This window comes from Corvus cornix, chromosome 10 (genome assembly GCF_000738735.6).
Source record: "Corvus cornix cornix isolate S_Up_H32 chromosome 10, ASM73873v5, whole genome shotgun sequence".
In the NCBI taxonomy this organism is placed as follows: domain Eukaryota; kingdom Metazoa; phylum Chordata; class Aves; order Passeriformes; family Corvidae; genus Corvus; species Corvus cornix.
In genome coordinates, this window is record NC_046340.1 from 17,981,738 (window position 1) to 18,006,110 (window position 24,373).

General features: G+C 39.2%; 1 protein-coding gene across 1 annotated transcript; it reads right to left on the bottom strand.

Annotated features, from left to right (window-relative positions):
- Positions 1–528: 528 nt before the first annotated feature.
- On the bottom strand, positions 529–22,613 carry TSPAN3 (tetraspanin 3). The gene is made up of 7 exons (XM_010412320.3): positions 22,467–22,613; positions 11,464–11,655; positions 10,344–10,418; positions 6,657–6,758; positions 6,188–6,340; positions 5,813–5,896; positions 529–1,498 (listed from the first exon to the last, which is right to left on the bottom strand). Exons 1-7 carry the CDS (start codon positions 22,527–22,529, stop codon positions 1,406–1,408), a joined length of 762 nt encoding a protein of 253 aa, XP_010410622.1. The 5' UTR covers positions 22,530–22,613; the 3' UTR covers positions 529–1,405.
- Between the last annotated feature and the right edge of the window lie 1,760 nt (positions 22,614–24,373).

Here is a 24,373-nt window from a genome sequence, read left to right on the forward strand (position 1 = left end):
CAGACTGTACACATTAGAATTTTCTTTTTCTGAGTTATGTTTCTTTAGTTATTTGATATCTTGATGTCTGTTTAGCTGAGCATGTCTGCTTTCCACATAAGCAACTGGTAAAAATTCTGAACATTCCTGGCTTCTGCAAGGAAGGAGGAACCTGAAGACACTGAAAGTAGGGCAGTGACTAAGCATCTGAATAATGTAAGACTCATTAAAACATAATTAACATACAGCAGTTACAGCAAAGCTATTCATTACCCAGTGTTGAGAGGCAACAGATTCTTCCTTAATTGTATGCACAAGATGATCAGTTTCCATCAGGTTCAGCCAAGTTTGTTATTCTGTGTTTTGCTAGTATTGTTTCAAATCAAAAGAACAAATCCAATACAATCACATTTCCAGCAAATCATAAATACAGATATATTGAAGTAAAGCCACCTAAAACTGTTGCTTTCACACAAAGCTTGTGTGTCCAGCACACCCAGACTGCATTGGACCAAATACATTGGAATCTTAAACAGAAAACAAGACATGTTTATAGGGAGGATATACAGAGATTTATTTAATCAGGTTTACTATTTACAGTTGAGATCACTTTCACATACTACTTTGCTACTCTACATGGCTACATTGTTTCCAAACCAATTTAAGGTCTACAGTCTAACAGTTCACTCAACACATAAAACGCTCTTCATAGAAAAATGAAGTATTTCATTATAGAACAGTAGTGCATACATTATACTCCTGAAAAGCCAGCTTGTATTTTAAACCACTAATGTTTGAAAGACTGGATCTCTGAAGGTCAAAACTGCAGTCACATAATCCTAAAATTGGTTAGTGGTTTGTTTTTGGTTTTTTTTTTTTTTTTTAACAGTTTCTTTATATATAAAGTATACTGGACTTAAGTGTTTCTTTCTTTTTTAAAAGTGACACTGGTGAGGGGCAAGATTAAAACACCTTTTCTTCTCAAATTAAATACAGCTGGCTTCCTTTGTACAGCTTTGGCCAGAAAAGTTCCATGTAGTGAAGGTTTAAGACATCCTCTCTCTATATGCAAGAATCAGCCAGTTAATGCTTAGAGGTAATCTACCAAAATAGGCACACATCCTTTGACTTTCATATCAACCAAATCACACTTAACTTGCAAATGGTTCTGAAATTAGAAAGTTTACTAGCATACTAAAACATTTAGATACATGAATAGCTGGCTAAAACAGTGAAAGTCACAGGTAATTATATGGATTTGTGTAAAGCTGTTGTTTTGCCCATCACCAGTGCACAGTGCGGCTGCCCTCATGTCTGAAAGGTGTGCTTGGACTGAGCTTGGGGCAAGAAAGCTATGGAAGTAAACCCGGCCCATTCGCCTTCCACGTAAGTGGGGGAAGATTGAACTGCATGTTTGAATTCTCTTCTAGGCATAGGTTCCGCCAGTGATGAGAAGTTCGTAGGCAGGATCCCGACTCCTCCTACATAGAACTACACAGGCACACAACATGCCCAGAAGCTATGGAGAAAAAACAGAGAACAAGCTTGAGTACAAAGAAGGTACTTCAAAAGACTCAACCTCAGCACAGATTGTCAGCATGCTTCAAGACTGTAATTGTCTATAACATAAATGGCAACAAATGACTGTTCCTGAAAGAGCTTGGGTTCCTGCTGCAAAATTCAAGGGCCACAAACTTCAGCCTCATTTTCTTACAAGATTATCCTGGACATCTTAAACAAAACTTTTTTTTTTTTGTCAGCCACTTGTATTCTGCCTCAATAATTCAGGTTCAGATGGAAGAAAATTCCTAATTTTTTTTAATGAAAGGTACAGATTTTTAGATACCGTATCTGGCCTGGAAAATCAAAGTGCCATTCAAATGCATCAGCTTAACTGCTGTGATGAGAATGAGCATTTGAAAGAGATTTAGTAAAACTCTCTCTGTTAACATGTCATATTAGAAAGCTTAAATCTAAGGCGAATAATTCACTTTCAGACATGTTAAAACTCAACAGTACCACAACTGTGCTGGGGCATGCTTGCCAGGATTTAGGGTACAATCACCCTGTGTCCATTTACAAAACTTAAACCACATGAATAATCAGGGATACAGGCCATGATATTTTAAAGAAGTTGCATGTTTACTGAAGGTAGAGTAAGATTGTACCTACTAAAAAATACCAGGTATAGTGTTGTGTTCTGTGGTCTACAGTAACTGGCAATAGCTTCTAGTAAAGTAAGAGATTGTACTGATTTGGTTGTAAGCATAGAAGTTTATTCACAAATGCAAATACTTCAGGAGGCTCCTGTCCTATCTCTGGATTATAAAGCACCACCCTGATGGTAAACTGGTTTCTTATAAAAAGAATCCACTCCAAAAATACACACAAAAAATCCCCTCAGACAGAAAGCAAACAAGAATGAAATGGGTGAGCAGACAATCAAGTGTAGATCTTCCTCACTGATACAGCAAAAGCCCAGTGAAAATAGTACTGGGATAAAAGGAGAATTACTGACTTTTTTAAAATACAGGCTGATGCAGACATCAAATGCATATAACCTGTTTTAAAACTACATGATGGTACACACAATATAGTACTCCAGTCTGCTGAAAGACTGAAAACAGAATGTTTAAAAATCCTAAACCTAAATAAGCAGTGATTAGGAAGAGGCATGATGAAATTCTAGTATGAGCTTTTAACTTCCTGGAAAGGAACAAGCTGTAAAGATCAATACTCTTCTTTGTTTGCAGGGCATTATCTGCTTTGGATCTACAGCACAAACCAGCTCAGGTCTAAAAAAGCATATGGAGAGTAATGTGGTATGGCACTTCAGCTGTTGTTAAAAACAGCACCTCTCTTCACTCAGGTGGTTCCAGCTCAGACTGACTCCTAAATATGTTATCATAGAGTAGTCATGGAATGGTTTGGGACAGATCTTTAAAGGCCATCTAGTCAAGCCCTCCTGCAAAAAGCTGGGACATGAACTACATCAGGGTGTTCAGGTTGATCTATTCATATCAGAGCAAGAGAAAACAAGTCACATGAGAAAATGAATCTTCATGGACATAGCCCTTCTAAGTAAGGGGGGAATATCTACAATTAAAACGAACTTCAGCTAGACTTGCAAAATGAAGAGTTTATGGTAGTTGCCAGTGGCTACAGAACTCTAAAGAAGACTCACAGCCTGCAAGTACAAAAACGTCTTCTCTGCTGTTCAAAGCCAGGATAAAATGAAGAGTGTGATGCAGAGCAACACCTCCTTTAGTCTTTTGCTAGAATTCATTCTAGCCATATACATCAAATGAGTAAAAGTAGTTCCATCACATTTACAGTTACTTGCACAAAGACAACCCTGTTCAATGACTCACTCGAGACATTTAATTTATATAGAGTTGTGTGAAATCTCAGACATTCAGGTACTACAGTACAACCCTCATACAATTAACTTCTGAGTTACTATTTTACTATTTATATCCTTTAGGAGGTCTCTGAGCATAGTTCGAGAATTCCCTATAAACACAGAAGTGACTCACATACCTCAAATGTTCTCTACAGACATTATTTATTATGTCATTAAAAAAAGATGCTATCACCTCTAAACACTTAAATGCATTTCAGTCTGTTTCTCTTTGGTTGCTATTTAATATTGTGAACAGCTCTTTTAGACATCTGTGTTGAAGAGGGATCCATGCATCCTCCTCTTCAACAGCTTTCAGGAAAGTTTAGACATCTCCTACATTCAGAAGGTTTGTTTAGTTTTTCATTAATTTTGGTTTTAATTTACCTGCTAGCAGTAACTATATTCAATCTTTCCCCAAACCAATTTTGTACAAAAATTCAATGACTGTATATACATGTGCCCTTTGTAAATGATCACAAACCACAAAAGCTGTGTCTTTTCTCCCTTCAGTTTACCTCCTATCTATTAATAGTTCTGTGCTGTCACTGTGGTTGGGACCAGGGAATTATTGCACACTGGAAAATCCCCATGGTAACTGAAACATGAACAAAAATTACTTCTATGCAGAAAAAACAAAGTTGTCCATAAATTTTAAGCCTTGCAAAAACACTCTTCTCAGTCTTAATTTTAAAGCAATTACTGAAGGTTAAATTTGTTGACTATAGGCTATCAGAGGTAATGAACTTTGAACAGCCTCATTGCATAACATAAAACAATCTGTTCAGAGGGGACTCTGTGCAGCAAGTATAGGAAAAGTAATAAAATTCACCAAATGGTAAAAACCATAATAATTCCCCTAAGTTTACAGGGTATGACGCAAGTTACAGCCATGTGCTGAAGTTTACATTCTATCTCCCTTTCAGTTAGCCCACAGACCATTTTGCTGAGAACTGGGCCACGTACATACTTAAATTCTGTATGGGAAAGACAAAGATGTCAGAACTTATGTCTCAAAATTCAGGAGATAAAGAATAGAACAGTTTGAAGAGAAGGGTGCAAGCAGCCACACTGCCATTGCAAGCATGTGTCAGAAACTCTGGGCCAAGGCCAGAAAGGATTGTAACTGTGCTGCATTTTGGGGCAAACCTGTTCATCAACCTGCTAACTCCAAAGCTAAGAATAATGCCTCCTCTTGGGATTCACCCCAGTCAGTCTCATAAAATGCACTTTTTTCCGACATAAAAAGAATCTGACACAGTAACTAGGGTTGTGATAAACACATTAATTTTCAGTACACAAATACATTTCATTGTTCAAACAGACCAAGTATTACTTTAACAACTAAAGTTTTAAGAAAGACAATTAAAACTATACCTTCCCTTCAGGAGACTAAGCACAGATCTCACCAAATTTGAAGTTCCATAGCTGAAGTAGTCTGGGTCTGAATAGTTCAACATTACTGTAATACAGTACTATGAGTACATCCTTGTAGCATTGAAATACAAAGGGAACCCTATTTTCACAAGAGTGTTTGCAAAAGATTATTTACCTTCAAACATACAATCTGGCTTAAAAGCTGCTTTTGAAAACAGAAGTGCTTCAACTGTTGGACTTGACAGGTGTATTTTCTGAATTCAAATGCTATTAAGAGCACTAAAGTAACTTTGAAAATAGTTTTTAAGTCTCCTGGGATTCAGCATATGTACTGCATTACTCAGAGACCATAACATAGGCACAGTCTGAAAATAAATGTCCTCAATGTACTAAGTCCACCAGTTGATGAGCATTCAAAATTTCAGTTTTACAAATATGTTTGAGAGACAGTTCTAGTATTTTTTTCTTCCCTAAAATTTACTAAATACTAATATACACATTAGTTTATTTCCTCAGTTACCTTTTCATGACCAGGGTAACTGTAACAAGGTTCATGGAAGGGTCTCTAGTTTAGAGCCTCTTTGTTTGCTTAAGTCCAGAACCCAAGAAATCCTCAAGACACACAGCAAAGCTCAGTTGCACATGAGCAGAGCACACTATCAAAAACCTTGGTGTATCTCCTGGGTGTTCATGACATTATTTGTACACCATGAAGTGTAGTTAAGCTGATGTACCTCTAAAACAGTATGAAGAATGAGCTGGTTAAAAGCTGGAAATTAAACACTATGCAAATTCTTCAAGTGTTAAATGCCATCAGAGGACATTTGTGATATTTAATATCTAGATAATTAAGTTTTCAAAAAATAATTTACCATTGACATCAGAGTGGATTACTACATATAATACTGACTGTTCAGCTTTAACAGAATACACATCCACGTAGCAGTGGGAAGTTCTGTGTTCAAGTGTAATATCCGTATCTGCATACTTTAATTTTCTGTACTGCAGTTTAGATTTAATTTGAAAGAAGTTAACAAATAAAGAATATTCTCTTACCTGAATAGCAGCAAATGCTAGTGCTGCCCAGATGACATACATCATGATCTCCTGAAGCTTCTTTACAACCAGAGCCTCACACCCCTGAGAAACAAGTAGGCTTCTTATGTATCAATCTGGCAACCATATTTAGACACAAAGAAACCCCAAAAGCATCACACAGGGCAGAAAGATAATGCACATACTAAAAAAAGTAATTAGATGAAAATTACTCACAGATGAAAAGAGGAGAGAGAGGATTCCTCCCCCACCCCCACAAGAAACCACATCTACTTTCTGTTAAAGCAAATACACCCAAGACTTGATTTCCCCCCAAAAACATGAACTGTCAGTGAAAGCACACGGCTGTGTAAGTTCATGCTGTGGCTGGCTTACCTCCGAATAAAGGTCCATGGGGTGGGTCAAACTGCCAGTGCAATTGCTGAGGGCTGCTTTGCAACAGCTGAGGGGAACACTGTTGTTTTTAGTTTGTTTGAACCAGACAGTATTCTCCCAGTCTGAATAGTTATGGATCCCACAGCAGCGCAGCTGGAAAATCAGAGGGGTAAAGAACTCAATTCTAACTGCAATACCAGGAGGACAAGTATATTATGCTCCATTGCAGAAAAATACTTAAGTCCTACATATTTGAATACAAGCACAGATTGCCAGATAGCTAATTATATAAAAATTTATCTCCCCATCAGCAATATCACAGTATTAATTTTCACCGAGTTAAGCTATTTATTGTCCATTCAGCAATTTCCTAGATTTGTCAGAATGGAGGAAGGCCATTGACACAAGCAGCAGAGCAAGAGCACCTGTGTTTTAAGGACAGAAAGGAGTGGAAAAGTCGCCATCTCACCTGCCTCTGTACATAGTCAATAGCACGACTGGCTGCATCAGGATTTGTCCCATTGTATCCATTGTATACTTTCCGAATGCTGTGATCAACTTCATCCTCCACCTAGGAAGTGGTAGGAAAGCATCTGCATTAGCTCACCCGCTGAAGTAGCACAGGTTAGGTAAAATTATTCTGCTTCCAACTACAGCATTTCAGGAAACCAAGGTAACTCCCCACCATCTGAAATCAGCATAATTTGGTGGCACAGCTTCCTGAAGTTCAAACTTGGCTTCTGCAAAGGTGTTGCTAGCTTGCAACTAAGAGAAGAAAAATCCAGGCAGCTACTTCCCAGAAGATTTTAGGCAAAGTAGCTTGGCAACGTCTCTCAGAAAAGGCATGCTTTTCCTATGACACTGGCAGACATTTCGTGAAGTTAAGGGCTCTCCATAAGAGCATGCACTCACCTTTCTACTTCAAAGTTCCAAACCAGAACCTGTATAACCATCTGGGCTAACGCATTCCCCTTGGGACTACAAGGATATTGGGATCAAAAGGTACTAAGTCATATGACCTACACTTCTGGTTGAAGCACAGGTAAATTCTCAAAGACACCTTTTGGCTGATCCCACAGTGACCAAGCTCTCTGTTCAGCCCGGGTCTTCCAAGGCTTCCTGAGGAAGGCCAAGGGAAGTACATTGTATATAGCAACAGTTACTGCAATAGGTCTTAGAACTATTGCAAATGAGTCAAGATGCTGTCAGGTACATGCGTTAGAAATGGATGGCACCCAAGACCCATCACTTGTCCCCTCAAAAGCCATTCTATGATTCCTAGTTTGGAGGAAATCCTACTAGAACCTTTTAAGTACTGTATTTTACTGTAAACTATTACTTAAATAATACACAGTTTAGTATAGATAAACATTTATGCAATTTTAAGATTAGCTCTGACTTGATTTTTTTCTATCATATTCAACAGGAATTATGTGCAAGGAATGTAATTTTAGGACTGAGCACTAAGCACGCATATTCTTCAGACTTGCAAGCTACAGTAGGAAGGTCTTGTCAACACATCATTCCTTTAAATACTTTAATGGAAGAATTTTCTGCAGCAATAGCACAAGTTGAATTCTACCACCACCACCCCCTCCTCAAGAATGCTGCCTATTTCAAGATAGGTATGCATAAATGTCAATTTAGCCTGCACAGGCAACTTTTTTCAGATCAGCTTAAAATCAATTGATGATTTAACTAATGTGATTTACAACTCCAACAAAACAGCTGTTCAAGTTGTCATATACATTTTAAAATAATTTATTTCAGTGCTTGTTTGTGCATCATTTGGCTTGTGGTTCAGTCAGGGCAACATTACTCCTGAAAACCATGCAAATTCCACAGGACCCAAAGAGAAATCACTAGCTCTAGCTAACTGGCAGGTTTAATGAAAAATGGAGAGAGTGAACCCCTGCACCTACAGAGGAAAAAAAACAGTGGGTCCTCAACCAACCAAGCCTTTTTTAATCCCTAGTGCCACTTCCAAAAAGCCTTACTTTTACAGCTAAGGACCAATGCTGGCAGACTCTGCAGCAGCTCAGTCCATCTCAGCATGGCCTGGGCATGCTTCACATGGTTCTGAAAGAATCTGAACTGGATCAGCACACACAGATTTACAGAGCCATGCTGGAAAATTAAGTGATTTAAGATCAGTAATTGTATCTTAAGAGATTACAGTGCCACTTCCTTGAGACATTATGCTCAACGTTACTTGGTACCAACAACTGCTATGACTTTAATCTTTTCTTTTGTTTGGAAGTTTGTACAGTGAACACAAAATAACATGATTCAGGTGCCTTTAAAAAAACCAAAACAAGGCTCCCACAGATGCCTTGTCAGAAACAACAGACCAAAATGAACAAAGCATAAAGTGGACTTATTTATCCTAGCAAAAGTAATCAGAAGGCTAAGCAGATTTCCCCTCCCAGCTCACTAGTAATAAATTTACTTCTGTTTATTTCTGTTGCACTTGAAACAACAGTTTAAGATGCTAGATACTACAGGGTACTAGAAAATTTCCATTTTTACTAACAAAACCTATCTGTCCTTTCCAAAGACTTAAGGTTCAGGTTTCAAATACTGACTTCTACAAACAGCTTAACATATGACCATGCTGCCACCAAAACCAGACAACCTTCCCTCTTCTCCCAAGCTCTGGCCCTGCATTACCTACTGCAATGAAAACTGTATGGTAGCCAATCAAAAAAAGAGAGGCAACAGGAACACACAGCTGGGCAAGGAAGATCCATGCCTCTGCTTTCATCTGCTGTGATTACTGCTAACTGAAAAAGAGCAAGTCCCTTCAAGATGGGAACATGGAAGAAAGTAAGATTGCTACTGCTTCATCCAGATCAGATCCATGGTAATTCCTGCATATATTAAAGTATACCTCTGCAAGTACTGAAGCAGAAGGAAACCATTCAAATCAACATGTAAGAACCCAACATGTTTCCTACTCCCCTGGAATTGTAGTGCTTTCCTCAGTGGCTTCTAAGGTCTACTTCCACTACAAACTTCAGAATCGCAAATGATCATCTCAGTTTACTACCAAGATATCAGAAATCAAATGTAGAGCACAAAGAAAAACATATTCTGAATTCAAGCATGGCCAGTAGAGCACTTCTGTTGAAGCAGTCTATTCTAAGTGTTAAGCACCAGGTCTGTAACACAAACACTTCAAGGTCGTGTTGTCAGCTGCTTATTCAAAGCAGCCTTCCCTGGGACCCAAGCAAAACCACCACTTTTACTTTCCAGCTGTCTCCCCATTTGTTTCAGGATAGCAGGAGAAAGCAAGGAGGAGAGAATGCTGAACCAGTAAGACCTGTGTTGTTCATAGGACACAAAAGGCCAAAGAAAGATAAATGGTACTGTGGTTCAGTTTGCCAGTAACATACCCCTGAGTATCCTGCACTGCATACATACTCCATGTCACAGCTAAAATGCCTTCTTTGGTAATTTTTTTTTCCCCTCAAAACTTAGATACAGACATATCAAAAGCCAGTAAACTGTGCAAGTTAGAAATTTCTTCAAGCTACATTGTGGCATCTCTAATACCATGTAGTATATTTTTGCCATATATTATGCTGGTAGAAATACATTTAATTTAATTTTTCTGGTCCTGTTTCTTAATTCCATTAAACAGTGGGAAAAGTCATAATTTCTTTAGCTATAATCCCTGTCAACAACCTGTATAAAGCTAGAAAGTATACATTAACACATTCAATCTATTTAATTTTATTATTATGCAGTGTTAGATTGCACACCAAAACACATGACAACATTTAAGTTATGGCATATTGTTTTGATATGCGGTATGTTCAAACACTGTGTAGCCTCAATCATTCACAAAGTCAAAGCATAAATAAATTAGAAGACCATCTGGAAAATGTAAAGATACTGATTACTGACTCCCTTCTACTGTTTAACTATTAAGGATATGTTCCAGGTAATTTTCTGCCTACAAGATAGCTCTCTGCATTGATGTTCTAAATTTTAAGATACTGGTATCACAAATTAATACACTCAGAGGTTTGATTTTATTCCCTTAACAAATACCCATTAACAGTTCTACAGAATCAAATACAGTAAAGATTAAACTTCTGTATTATGGTTAGAGTTCACAACAAAACATCTACTAAAACTGAGAAGTTCTTACCTTTGCTCTGTAAATGTATCCAAGAACCACGACCACAACTTCGGTGATAAATACCAAGAGCAAGATGATCACAAACTGTAAAATACAATCAAGAGTGTTTGTGCAAATAGTTTTATTCATTTACCTAATGGAAGTCTCCATGTAGAGTTTTCTATTTAAAGTTATTTTTGAGGCAAGGTTGTAATTTAACAGATAATTTAATGCAGGCACTTAAATTGACCAAATGACCCCAGAATTCACTCAAGAAACTTCAGCGTTCATAACTTCACCAAGTATTAAGAAGCTGCCCAGTCAGGCAAGTAAGGCTGTCATTAGTACTGAAAATACCATACTGGATGTCTTCAATCAAGTGTTTCTTTCAATCTTCTTTCTTAGATAAATAGGAATGTCTCATCAAAGAGGCTACCCAGGCAGTTACTTAAGAGTGGTAGACGGACTAAGGGAATGTTTCTTCAGATTAAGCTCTGTAACAACGGCCAAAGACAGCAAGCTATGCATTTGTCTTGCTGTATTTAATAGCACATTTTAAATAAGCTGTTAAAGAAGTCTACAAAGCAGTCAACAAAAGAAGCCCCAGACCCCGCTGTGGGGACAGTTTAAATACAAGCCTCTCTTCTTCCCTACCCAGTTTTCAAGCCAAACTTACAGTTCAAACGCTTGGAAACACATGGCATAAAATACTGCAAACCAAGTGTCCCAAGTGAAGCCATGAAGAAAATAATCACACATTATGACAACCCTCAGTTAACCTTGATGCAAGACACTTAAAGCAAGAAGGCTCCTGAATAACTTCTCTCCCTCCAATTCAGCTTTTCAACCACAACAGATAAAAGTGAGATTTAAAAACTGTTATGACTTAATCATATGGTTTTACATTTTTTTAATAAGATTACCACAGTTCTAAAAAAGGTAAAACTGAGACGCCTTCTGCTGCTACAACTGTTTAATTTAACACCTTTATTCAGAACAGAAAACTGAAACAAGATGTTCCTAACAAAATTAAGGAAAAAACTTTTAAGGCCACAAAGAAAAAACTTTAAGTAATATTTTAAGAGTTTATTAAGAGAGAAGGCAGACAAATATGCACCAGGCCAACACTCTGTAAGAGCTCTGCACTTACTGTAGCCAGTCCACAGCGACTTTCTCGAATTGTAGCGCAGCACCCAATAAGTCCAATAATAAAAAGAAGCGTTCCCACAGCTATGATGATAACAGCTGGAATTAGTGTATAGACATCTTCAAAGAAGTGATCATAGTCATCATATGTGATGAACACATAGGCTCCCACGTAGCACAGGATGCCTGCTGCTGCCTACAAGCACAAAAACATGGTAAGTTCATTGGAATACCAAGCCTTTACTTCAGCAAGGTAACAACTATTTTATCTACCACCATAAAGCAGCCTTCCTCAGAAACTTTGCCAGTTACTATCTATGACCTACTGTTAGAATAAAATAGATATACACATTGTAAACTTTAACCTCTGCTACGGAAAGATGAACTGCTAGAAACAACAGCATTTCTGAAGAGTTCACAGCACTGGAAAAATCTCATTCCAACCAGAAAGCAGGTAGAAACAAATACAAACCACCAACTATTAAAAGGCAGAACCAAATACCTAGAGAAATGTACCATAAACTTGCAAAATTGATGTTCTCAGAAGCACTGTTATACAAAATGGTCCTTTTTAAAAAACCAAAAAGTCGAAGTTACTGCAAATAAGCCCTGTAGGATGAATCTGCAACTATATAGATTTTAAACACTAAGACAATCTTTCAGCAATCTGCTATGACCTTGCCTCCCTTATAGTTACAACGATCCCAACACATCAATACCTCCATTATCTTTAAGCTGAGCAGACGTAGTGAAAGACAGACAACTGTTGCTTGAGGAGCCAACTAACACACATTTATTTTTAAATACAAGGGCCTTATCAGTCTGTGCTTTTCAAATGTCTTTCCTAACTGTTCTCACACTTGCTGCAGAACGAATCATCAATTTGCAATGACAGACAGTATAATTTGAATAGTTCAATGACAGGCTTTTCCTATGTCCAATACAAGGCCAAGCTAAAAAATGCACTCAGAAGATGCAATGACTAAACTATGATCTGGGGAATTTCACTTTGCTGTAAAGTGTAGCGTCCCTATTACAAACCAACCCTTACCCTGGACACAAGAGCTCACTCAACTGGAATGTTACACACTTCAGCTCCAATCTGAGGAAGAACACTGCAGGCTGCCTCCAGCCAACTTTCCCACTCACTGGCCCTACAACCACCCCCTCCCTGCACTGTGAAGAGGAGGGCACACATATAGCTGGCTCCAGTAGCTGTAATACTACAAGGCTGGATCATGCTAGTGTAGAATCAGAGACTCGATCAATAACTCAGTCTAGGAGGACATCATTTAGTCCAACTACCTGCACCAAGAAGGGTCAACAATGAATTCAGAGCAGGTTGCTCAAGGCTTTGTCCCAAGTCTTAGAAGTCCTCCCTGGGAAGCCTCTTCAGTGTGGCACAGAACAAGACAAACCATAAAAAGAAAGATATCCAAGATTTCAGCCCTGTCTGCCACTGCATGTGGCATATGTCTGCCACATACATGTACTGCGACATTACCACAACTCCTTCCTGTAAAACAATACTGCACAACCACTACCTGAATATTATTTTACATATGGAATATTCCCTGCAGCACTTTGCTACAGACATTAAGACATCTGCTAAAGACATTAAGAGCCAGCTCAAAAGTATCATCAGTTCTGCATGGATTTAAGCAATACATTTCACCTCTCCGCCTCTCTTTCTGCAGCAAAGGTAATTGTGTACTCTGCAAGAATCTTAAAGGCATCCAGGAGGCTCACACTCATTCAGTAGAAGGTGCTATGTAGATATAAGGGGAGTGAAAACTAAAAATTCAGTAACAAAGACCAAGAGCAAGACATCTTTTCCAGACAGAGTGAACAAGCTATTGCAAAATCACCCCTTTGCACAGATGATGTTGAAATGCTAATCCATCTGTACAAACCCTGCCATATTAGGTACAACATGGCAAAATGCAGACACACACTTTCTGTACACAAAGCAAAGATTCAAAGTAGTGTCACTGAACAATGGAATTACATTAACTGTTGCCTAGCAATGAAGCGTGTGAATGGCAGGCCAGTGATGTAATCTCTTATTTCTAAGAACTAAAATGCTTGTTAGAAATATAGTATGTTACAAGGTGGCAGATGAAAAACCACAGCTGTGGTTGGCATCAGGCACAGAATATATACCACAAAACTGAAATCAGAACCATTTGTGAACTCCATTGTCCTTTTGTCGTAATTTAATTGGCTTCCTCCTTGTTTAAGAAAAATCTGGACCATGAACTGCATAAGCACATACATTTGAAGAATGTATTTAAAGTAAAAGGAGTTTAGCCTTAAAAAAAAAAATCGAATCTGTCTGCAGGTGTTATCTTTCCTTTCCTACTTCAAGAAGCACATCCATTTTAAGAAAATTTGCTTTCACAATCTTTAGACTGCTCAGATTAAAAGCTGCCTGGTTTGAAGACTTCATTAAATCCCCTCCACACATAGTACAATAATGACTAATCATCCATGACAGCACTGGGCCTTAGGTTTTGCTTCTGAACAATGTTGAGGAACTGGTGTTTCTGAACAGACACTGCCTCTGTGATAAAGTGACCATACTCTTAAGAATTACTGCTACTACCTCTTCAACAAGTAACCTGCAGGAGAGGAAGGTCCTGAGAACAGAGGTACTCGCTGGAGCTGGCACAAGGTTTAAAAGCCATGAAGATTATTAAAACTCCTTCCCTATATATCATAGCTGAACACTGTTTTTTGAACAGGTAAAAGACTTAGTCTATAAAGCAGCAACACTACCCAGTTAGTTTACATGTGAACAAGTTTGAGATGACCTCCCTTTTCCTTTCACATCACAACCACGGGGCTCTTACTGTTTATTTCAGCCTGCTCTAAACCAGGAAGGGGGAGGTCTCTGAAGTGTTTTAGCTGGGATGAGAAAAGCGCTTTGGAAGCAATCTTTTTTTCTCATCTTTTGATGATTTTCACTTACTACCTTCCGGCTTGCATCACTGAATAGTCTTAGGAGTATGTAAGAGGACTCACTCTGGATGAAACTAAGCCAGAAGACAAGTACAGTTACTGTGCTAACTGCTCAGAGCTGCTCAATCAATGGGGCTGCACCGGCCCAGGGTCCCTCCCTCTTCAGAGCTCAGCAGTTCCAGCATGAGGTCCTCAGCACACAGTACAGTGTCATTCACTGATATAAACAGCATACAAACATAGGGGCAGACAAGACAGTTCTAACCATACAAGGCACGCAGTCTATGTTGACCACTGCTGCGCCAGTTAAATGCACATTTATTACCTGTTGCAAACCAAGTGTAAAGCTGAATACACGTGCTTTTTGAAGACAAAAAACCCCAAACCAACTGACTCTCCCCTGCCCAAAACTGAACAACCCACCCCAAACCACCCAAAATCGTACCATATGCTTAAACCATCTATCTCAAAATAGGAATCATCTAAGGAACCCGAAGTCTGTATTACAAGTAGACACAAGGATAACTTAAAAAAAAAAACAACCCATAAAATAATCCAGATCTCCATGTTTACCATCCTGCAGAGTAAACAGAAAATCTGCAAAGTCCAAACTTGCTCAAGTCAAAGACATTTGAATATAAAGCTACCGTGTTTACAGTCATGTATTTCCTATCATTAAATGGAAGCCAAATATATGAACTGCACACAGCTCAAACAAATCTTTGATAAACAGGACTTGAAGGAAGAATTCTCCAACTTAATCTGCTCAATGCTCTGAATAGAGATGGCAGCATTTCCTGAATCTGTACCAGGTCACATGCATGTTCTAGGGACATGACTGGTTATTCAGCATTCACACATCCTTTTGCAGTTGTCTTCATCTTACTCATAGTTCTGAACCTGAAGCAGCACATTTATTTTAGGATGAATTAACCTTTAAAAACACTGATATAAAAGTACAGTCAATGAAGACAGCTTGTTGCAAAAGGCTTGAGCAAGTCAACATCCTTTTCATCAGAGGCAAATTTTAAAGATATGTGGACCTCTCACAGTTCAGAAAAAGGTTGATATTATTGCTTTGGCAGGAACCTCTAGGGAGTTATTAAAACTCAACAATTATGCAAAGAACTGGAGGGAAAAATGGAAGATCTAATGACACAATGATAAGCATCACTCAACACATTCTAGGAAAGCTCACTTAAAAATCAAGGTTCTTTGGGTAGTCTTTGGGCTGCTGTAACACAACCTCTTAAGCTCATGCCTATTTCACAAAGTCAGCTTTCACCCTTCACAAGCCCTGAGGTGTACAAGGCTGTACACTGTCTAGCTGCTCTTTGAAACAGTTTCAGGGATTTTGTTTTCCAAGTAGGCTGCAAACACACACCACATCTTTTCAGTAATGCTCACACACTGAAGCAATTTGAAAGCCAAAATTGTGGCTTCCTAAGTTGATGAATGCAGGGTATTTAAACTTGTTCCGTTGATCATTTATTTATCAGCCATGGACACTGCAGCTTCATTTACAAGCAAATGCTTCCTTACACTACCCTACTAATGTTACTCCCAAAGAGATCTGATCAACACTTGTATGTTCATACTTTTACTCTTCACCTTGATATGGAATTTCTTCACTTTGGGACCCCAAAACAACACAAAGCAAAGTTCTGAATTTCTTTTGTGGTACTCTTTCAATTAACTGTGGCAAAAAATACTGTTTGTCCCTTTAGAATTTACCTTTTATTCACTGTTTTAAGAAAAACACATACTCTCTGACCAAGAAAATGAAGGTAGCAGCAAAATACTGCATCTTCAGAGAAAACACATCTGACATTTAATTAAGCAAGAGGAGTATTTAATATTTTTGGTAAGGACACCTACTTATGAATTCCTACTGCTGCCAGCTTCGCCACTGCTGACTGGTAAATGTTGATAGCAACACAGACACCACTCTAAACCAATTATTCATCCCACTATGGAAATACCTTTCAAGCATGGGATTGTTAACTACACCCATGATGTATTCTGACAGACCATCTACATCATCTTTGATAAAAAGAACCAAAGGAAAAAGTAAGAAAAAAGCCTTTTACACTAACAGACCCTCAGCTTTTCTATCTGGACCCTGTCCTAGGACCATTTTCCCAACATGTGTATTACTAACTTTCCTCATGTTAAATGTGTTTCTTTGTTCTCACTGCCTTTCTAGCATGTTTTTTAAAAACCAAAACACATGTATACTCCAGGATAGATTTTTGGAAGTCTACAGTTTTATCAGTTTCATCCTTTCTAACAGTTACTTTTATCCATGCATACCAACTCCTGAACATTTCCTATCCACACGCAGGGACACTGGTGTTGCAGTCCACCTCCAGATTTTTGGGCTTCTTAGAACAGTACCTTAACAAGTGGGGATTTTTCCACACTTCTCCATTATTTGACCTCTAGGGTATTTCTGACATTTCTGGTTCTTTCCAACACTAGAGTACTCATAGCCAGATTACTGTCATAAAAAGAAGGGGATGATGAAAACTTTTAGATTTTCCTTTTAGCTTTCTGTTCTTCAAAATTTATTTCCTTAACCTCAAAAGCCCTGGAGGATCTCTCTGGGGTTTATTTCTCTTAAAGTCTTTTCAGCACTTCACTGCTGTGTATCTTTCTCTCCACTCCTCCCAAACAAACCCACACCCATACTTGGTATTTTCTCTGCTTCCTGAAATTGATGCATAGCCAGCTTAGAACCCAATGGTTTCCTGACACTCTTCTCTTTGTTCTCATCAGTAATACTTTAACTTGAACACCAAGCTATAACTGTCTTACAAAATCCTTTGGGAGAAGAAATACAGCAATTCCATTCAGCTTCGTGACACAGTTAAAATTATCTTAAAGGCTTATAAAACAAACAAGCCCTGTAAAATTCAAGCAAGGCAGACTGCTCTGTCTGTACTAGCCACATTCAATTCTACAACACCATGCCCAAACACCTCAAATTCAAAAGCTTTTTAGGCTAAAGCAAAAGGCTGAGCTAGGCTGCTTTTGCATTTGGCAGTATATATTTGAAGTGTCACTAACTGCAAGATGTAGTGCATCTGCAGTCTTTTACCTCTTCAAAGCCAGAAGCCAAGTTAACAATATAGCCATTCTTTTACACCTATTTAGTCACCAGGGTTTGTAACTTGAGCTGGTGCTCTAGTCTTTCCAGATTCCTTGCTCTGCACAAGAACAATGATGATCACTCTGTGCTTCAACATTCACCAGGTAAAGCGATATTACAGATTCTCTGTACTATTCAAAGGTATCACATTTAGCTTTGCAACCTGTTTTTGTTAGGAATTAGATCGACTTTTAAGTTCAAGACCAGATGCTAAAAATCCTGAAAAATCACAGGCAAAGACCTGAAACTCATCCTCTAAAGAAACATGAGCAACACTACCATGTTGCTTAAAAGCAAATCAAAGTATTTATTACTAAAATTCAGGACCTGGCCCATGTTTGCTATCTGAAAACTCATATTCAACTATTTTAAGAAAAATCACTCAGATGGTACAACACTTGGGAGTTTTAAATCCTAACTTTTTAATTTAAAAACTAAATTCTCTAATGCACAGGGTTCCAAACCATTACACAATCCTGTAGGATACACTCACTTCACACTACCATAGCAGCAGAAGCAGAAAATGTTCCATTTTTACATCCAGAAGCAACTGTCTTTCAAGACCAAAGGGCTTTGGTCAAGTAAACCCTGCAAAGTTACCTCTGGGATCATCCATCAATTAGAGTCTTTGATGACCAAAGAACTCTCAAGAAGTTTGTTTTAAAGATCAGATCAGTAACTATTCTCAAGCTCACAATAAACTAGAGAAATTACTGGGCTTATTGCTGTGTGTAAGAAGAGAAAGTGAGCTCTACTTTTCCTTTCTACTACTAAATTTCAATGAATTTTCTCATTGCTTCATTTTCTTTGTTTTTTTCTAGCAGAAATCCCAAAACACACTACATACCCATGGACTGCTGCAGCTCCTCTAAGAAAATACTCCATTTCCCACACTCTGGTCACTGCACTGTGGTGAGCATGCCCAAGCTGTGCAGGGAGCACAAATTTGTAGAAAGCATTTGTGCTCCACAGAAGTGAGGACTCGAGATTTCTCTAAACAATCATACCAAGAATGTTTTATAACAGCTTAGTCAAATGAACTGTCAAAGTAATGATTTCAAGCCAGCTGAATACTACAAGAACTACTCGAATAGTTTGCAACTACTGAGTTGAAAGAATTGTCAAGCAGAGTTCATTCCTTTTCTCAAGGAGAAGGACACAGAGGTGAGAGATAAAAACCTCAGCAAGCACAGGAGACTTGGCACTATTTTCGCAGAGCAGGCTGTCAAAGCACATAGATTCTTTGGGAATGTAAAATAGACAGATACCCTTTTCTGAAGCAAGACCACATGGAACTCTGGATATTTTATCCTTCTATCCTATGAACTAAACTAAGACTGAAAACATTTCCTTAGCATTTTTGTCTTCATCTCATCTTCAAACTGGTTTCAACTGAATTATGCAAGTCACAGCATGAAGCCTTAAATTAAGGGCACACAAACACATTTGACAGCAGTCTTTAGGTATTTGTTCCAGGTAAATATATTTCTTCCCCTTTCAAAATTATGCAGACTTTAAATTTAGGAGGTTTCTTGAAGAACGTGCTATACTCAAATACTTTATTATAATTTTTCTATTGCAATTAGTCATTATCAACATTTCATCATCAAGGTCACAAAAAAATCTTCCTGATTATGAAGACATATGTATTAGAAGTTGAATTATTTTACTTCTAAGCTGTATTGTCTTTTACATCACAATTACTTCCTATGCAATATCCTTCCTTAAAGGACTCAGCATCCCCTAAATGAACATGAAGTCATCAGCTGGCCAAATAAATCTTGTGCAAACTTAAGGTAAAGGTCAACTGAAGGATTGATTTTCCTGTATCATTTATAATTTCTACTCAAAATTTAACTCACAGCAACAAGATGATGAGAAACATTAATCAGATCAGTATTCCTCTGGTCTAAGAGTGGTAAGTTTTAACCGATGCTTCTTATCAATGCATTTCTTGGTAAAGTATTTTTGACCTTCAGTACTCTTTGACAAAACTCAAGCACGTGTTCCACGCAAAATCTACATTCTGTTACTCTTTATGACTACCAGTCATGATACTGTTTTCTTACAGAACTGTATTTTAAAGGCCATATGGGCACCTACAGAAGATGCACTCAATGCTCAACACCCCTGAAAATATAACTCTGCTGAATTGTCGAAATACCACACCAAAGATGTGCAAAGGTGAGTAAAGTCCATCCAGCTTTCTGGATGATAAACTAGCATCTGCTCTAGTGTTAGACAGCTTCCACAGCCCACTTTCTTTAAAAAATAAAAATCCTGTAGTAATTACCAACATGTAGGAAAGTACAGTTCATGTAAGAATTTTACACAGTATGAAAGAAGTTTTCACAAGACAATAAATGACTTTTTATGGTGTCAACTAAAATTTAACAAGTAGCACAAGACTCTTCAAAAGGAGATGAACTTGTAGAATTGAAATTGGTAGCTGTAGATGGTAAGTGGCTGTGACCTGTCAGCAAGGTCTGATCTGCCTTTTTCAGACTTGAAAAACATTAGTAAAAAAGTTAGAACCTAGACTACAAAGTATAACAAACACATCTCTGGTATTTCTTCCCAGCACTGATAATTTTCTGAACATCTCAGTCGTAAGACAGATATAAAACCTCTCTGAACATTCACATCCTCCCACAAATAAGAGACCCATGGCGGGGGGGAGGCAGGGGAAGATGTTATAATCCACTGTGTAGTAACAACTTGCTATTCCTACAGATGACCATGAAGATAATGGTAGCACACAAGACTGGTATATGAAACCTTGTGGAGGTACTAAATTTACAAAAGCAATTAAAGGAGATTTCATCGTTTCTTGACCAATTATAGGCATTTGTCTATTGCCAAGTCTCAGGGGAAAGTCGAATGATCTAATTATCAATATTGGAAGTACATATGAATGGCAAGCAAAAGACTTCTGTAACAGCACAGAAGCAATTATATTGCCAACTAGATGGGCACCAAATACACAGCTCAGTCAACAAATGAGCTATTGACTATCACTTGCTAAAGAAAGGAAAACCACTGATTTCTGTAACTCTCACTTTTAGAAAGCCTGCCTCTTTCTACATGCAGCTGATGAGCTGCAAGGTTGTTCCAACACAAGCAACCCAGTCACTTATCTGCCAGAAAGCTATCAGCACATGCTGACTTCTTAGGCTGGAGGTGGTTTACAGAATACAAGATTGATGACATTTTAATTTGACATGAAGTACATCTTATCTAAATACAATCTGGCCATTTTAAATTAAGCCAAGTTTGTCTCAAAAGAAATCAAAAATCGTAACGCATGAGGTTCAGCATTACACAAAATAACTGTGACCCCACCACTGTATGAGATGAATAACTGCCAACTCCAACATGCAATTAAGTTACTAAATACAGCAGATAACAAACAATACCTATCACTAAGCTTCTGGAGTGGGGGAGAAACTGCACACAGAACTTGTGCTCATTTACTCCAAACAGCCATTATTATATCAGCAACTAAAGAAAAATCTACTTCAAGGTGCCATCAAGAACGCAACACACAAAAACTGCGTCCAGTCGAAAACTTTTAAATATGACGTTGGAGTCATTAAAGAACTTTTAAAATGCCACTTGCAACTATGCATGTAACAAAAAGCCACACCCAAGAACGCAGATTCCAACCTTACGGCCTGACTAAGAGATTGATGTCACTACTTTTCACTTTGAAGATAAAGAATGGAGTTTATGCACCTCAGCCAGAATTACAGACTTCTAATCTGCACCACCTAAAGCCAAATATGCCTCACCTTCACTGCTCCTCTCCCAGAACACCTGTATAGGCAAATGCCGGTGAGAACGCACAGATAGGCATTTTCCCTGACCATGATTCATTTCCAGGCACCCATAAGAAGCATTCCTTTGTAAAAATTCAGACAATCATCCTGTGGCGCTAGTAAGATTTTATATGACTTTCAACAGTAAATGAAGCAACTAGAGATAGCTACACTTTTATGTTCCAACAGCTTGTTACCCCCTATTACTTTTTCAAAGATGAAATCTCTGAACAGTTGGAACAACAGATATTCTGTTCCTGGAGCTAGGATTAGAGCAGGAAAAATTCAGTACCTAAATGCACAAAGGGAATTCTTAAAAATCTACAGACTATTCTTTGATTTCATTTAAGAGTTATGCTGTTCTGACAAGCCAATTATTACAGTGAACATAATACCAAGCTAGAGCCTGTAGGTCCATCCTGAGAAAGGTCATTTACAGCAACCTACTGTTCGCCTTTTGTAAGCTTTTGTCTTACTATCAGTGTAGCTGTGGGAGGTTTCAGCAATGCATAAATACTACAACGCTACCGTGGCTAGTGGAATACGTGAAGCATAAATATATAAACACGTATATTCTAGTTTTGTGTTACCAATAGCAGGAAGAAAACGGTGCCCCATACTCACCGCGAAGTATTTGGGATGTCCCGAAGTGGACAAACCCGAGATGGCCAGAAGAGCGCTATAAAAATTAAACTGGCTACAAAAATTAAACTGCCAGAGACCTGAGAAGCTCAATAATGCTACAGAGAGAAGCTGCATTCACTTACACAAGAGCCTCTACCCCAAGATCCCTAATGCTCGTTAAACCTTCAATGCCAGGTTCAGCTCCCCCCACCCTGGAACTCGGGGGGGAGGACTGCGAGGGGAGAGAAAGGACTGCGCCCAGCACTGAACCCCACACCCCGCGAAGGGATTCAGGACGCCCCTTAAACATAAAGGGTTTAAATACGAACTGAACCCGTGCGGGGAGGTGGAGGGGGCTCCCGGCCCCTGAGCGAGGCCCGCAGCGCTCTCGGGGTCAGGCTCCGACCTAGAAGCCCGGAGCCACCGTCCCTCGCGAGGTGCGGCCGGACTCACCCAGAAGATGAGGTTGAGGAAGACGAGGACGGTCTTAGAGGAGGTGATGCCGCACTGCCCCATGGCGCCGCAGAGCCCCGGCCCGGCCCCACGTCCCCTCAGCGCCGCCGCACGTGACCGCCCGGCCGCGCGGGCAGCCTAAGATGGCGGCCGCTCGCGTCACGTGGCGCGAGGGGGCGGAGGCACCTAAGATGGCGAACCGCTCCCCTTCAAGGCGGTCCCGCCCTCGAGGAGGCGCAGCGCTTGGGCAGCCCCAATGGCGGGTTATCGTGAAGGCTCAGCGGTGCCCTCCGGCCTCAGAACCCAGGAAGCAGAGTATAACAAACACAGCTCTGCTTCTCGTTCAGCACCTGAAGCGATAATTTTCCGACTACATTACAGTCCTAAAACAGGTACCAAAGAACTCCGAACATTCACATCCTCCCACAAAAAAAGCTGCACTATAAAGCCGGTGACATCCTCAGGAGACCTTCCAGCTCCCGAGGGAAATAGAAACCCGCCCGATTGCCGCCTGAGGGGTGGTTTAATGGCGGGACTGTGCCCTCAGGGCGCTGAAGGGCGGTGAGGGCGGGAGAGCTGAGCGGCAGGCAGGGAGAGCAGGTGTTCCATGAGGAGATCATCCAGCATTTCACAATCTTGTCTAGTGTGGAGAAGCAATGCTACCAGTGAAGTAAAAGACTGTGGCTCATGTTGCAGAACCCCACGAACTGTGAGGAAAGTGCAGGCGGTAATTGTTGGGTGTTTTGGACACATCCAAAGAGGGTGGCATTTTCCAGCGAAGAGGAAAGGAAAAGTAAGTTAAGAAATGAAAGACATGCATGGTTTCTGGAAGCAGTAACACCAATCCAGGATTTGCTACCGAGTGTATACATAAGGTTTATTTTAGCATGGCCAGGATCCAGCCCTTCACTGTAAAGGCCTTTTTTCCTGTCTCACTAATCAAACCAAACCCTTTCTTTGGGCACCAGGATATCTTCCTTCTTGATCTTCCTCTTACTCTCTTTCACCTCTCTAATCCTCTGCTTTTCCTAGAAATGCCTGTCATTCCTGGGCTGCTCTCCCTTGTTTGGTGAGCTTATCCTTGTTCCTTTTCCAGCAGGTTTACTTCTCAGGTGGAAACAAAACTACCCATATTAATGAAGGCCTTAACATTTTAGCAATTGGTCTTGTAAAGGCAGACAAGTAACAATCAGTTATATTCCACTGTTCTGTTTCCATGGTAGCAAAGTTAGTTCTTTTTCCTCCTACAGTTTGGGAAGTTATATTCAGACCCAGTTCTGGATACCATGGAGATACCAAGTCTTTTTTCAGCTTTCATTTCAAGCCCTTATATGCTCATGGATGAAACTTCCCAATCTTGCAAGTGTTATCAGACCATTTTCTGACATTAAAAATTAATTTATATACCCAGAAGATATGCTTAAAGTTGGTTGCACAATTAATGGGGTTTTGCACTGAATTTATGGCTTTTAGGGTGTGCTTGTGTCTTGTAATTTCTGCTTTTTAATGTGCTGTTTATATGTGCTTTACATTACAATTCTGTGACATATGGTATTTTTAAAAGCCTACATAGATTATACTATCAAAAATGCCATTAAGAGTTGATAGAAAGAAAGTCTTTTTAAGAGGAATTTGATAGGGAAAGGCTCGATGATATTTAAAAACTCATAGATTTTAGTACAATGCTGTTACACAATTTCAAGGTTGAACTTAACAGTCTTATCTGATTTTCTGTATTAATTTCCTCTGCCTTCACAGGTAGAGAAAGATAGATATAGATATCTCACATAATCTTTTATAGATTCATAGGAACTGATGTTCAGTAGAGACTCTTGGGGTTCTTTTTTGCATTTGACATTGATAACTGGCAAGGAAGGGCCAGGACTTTATGCTTGGAGGGGAGACAA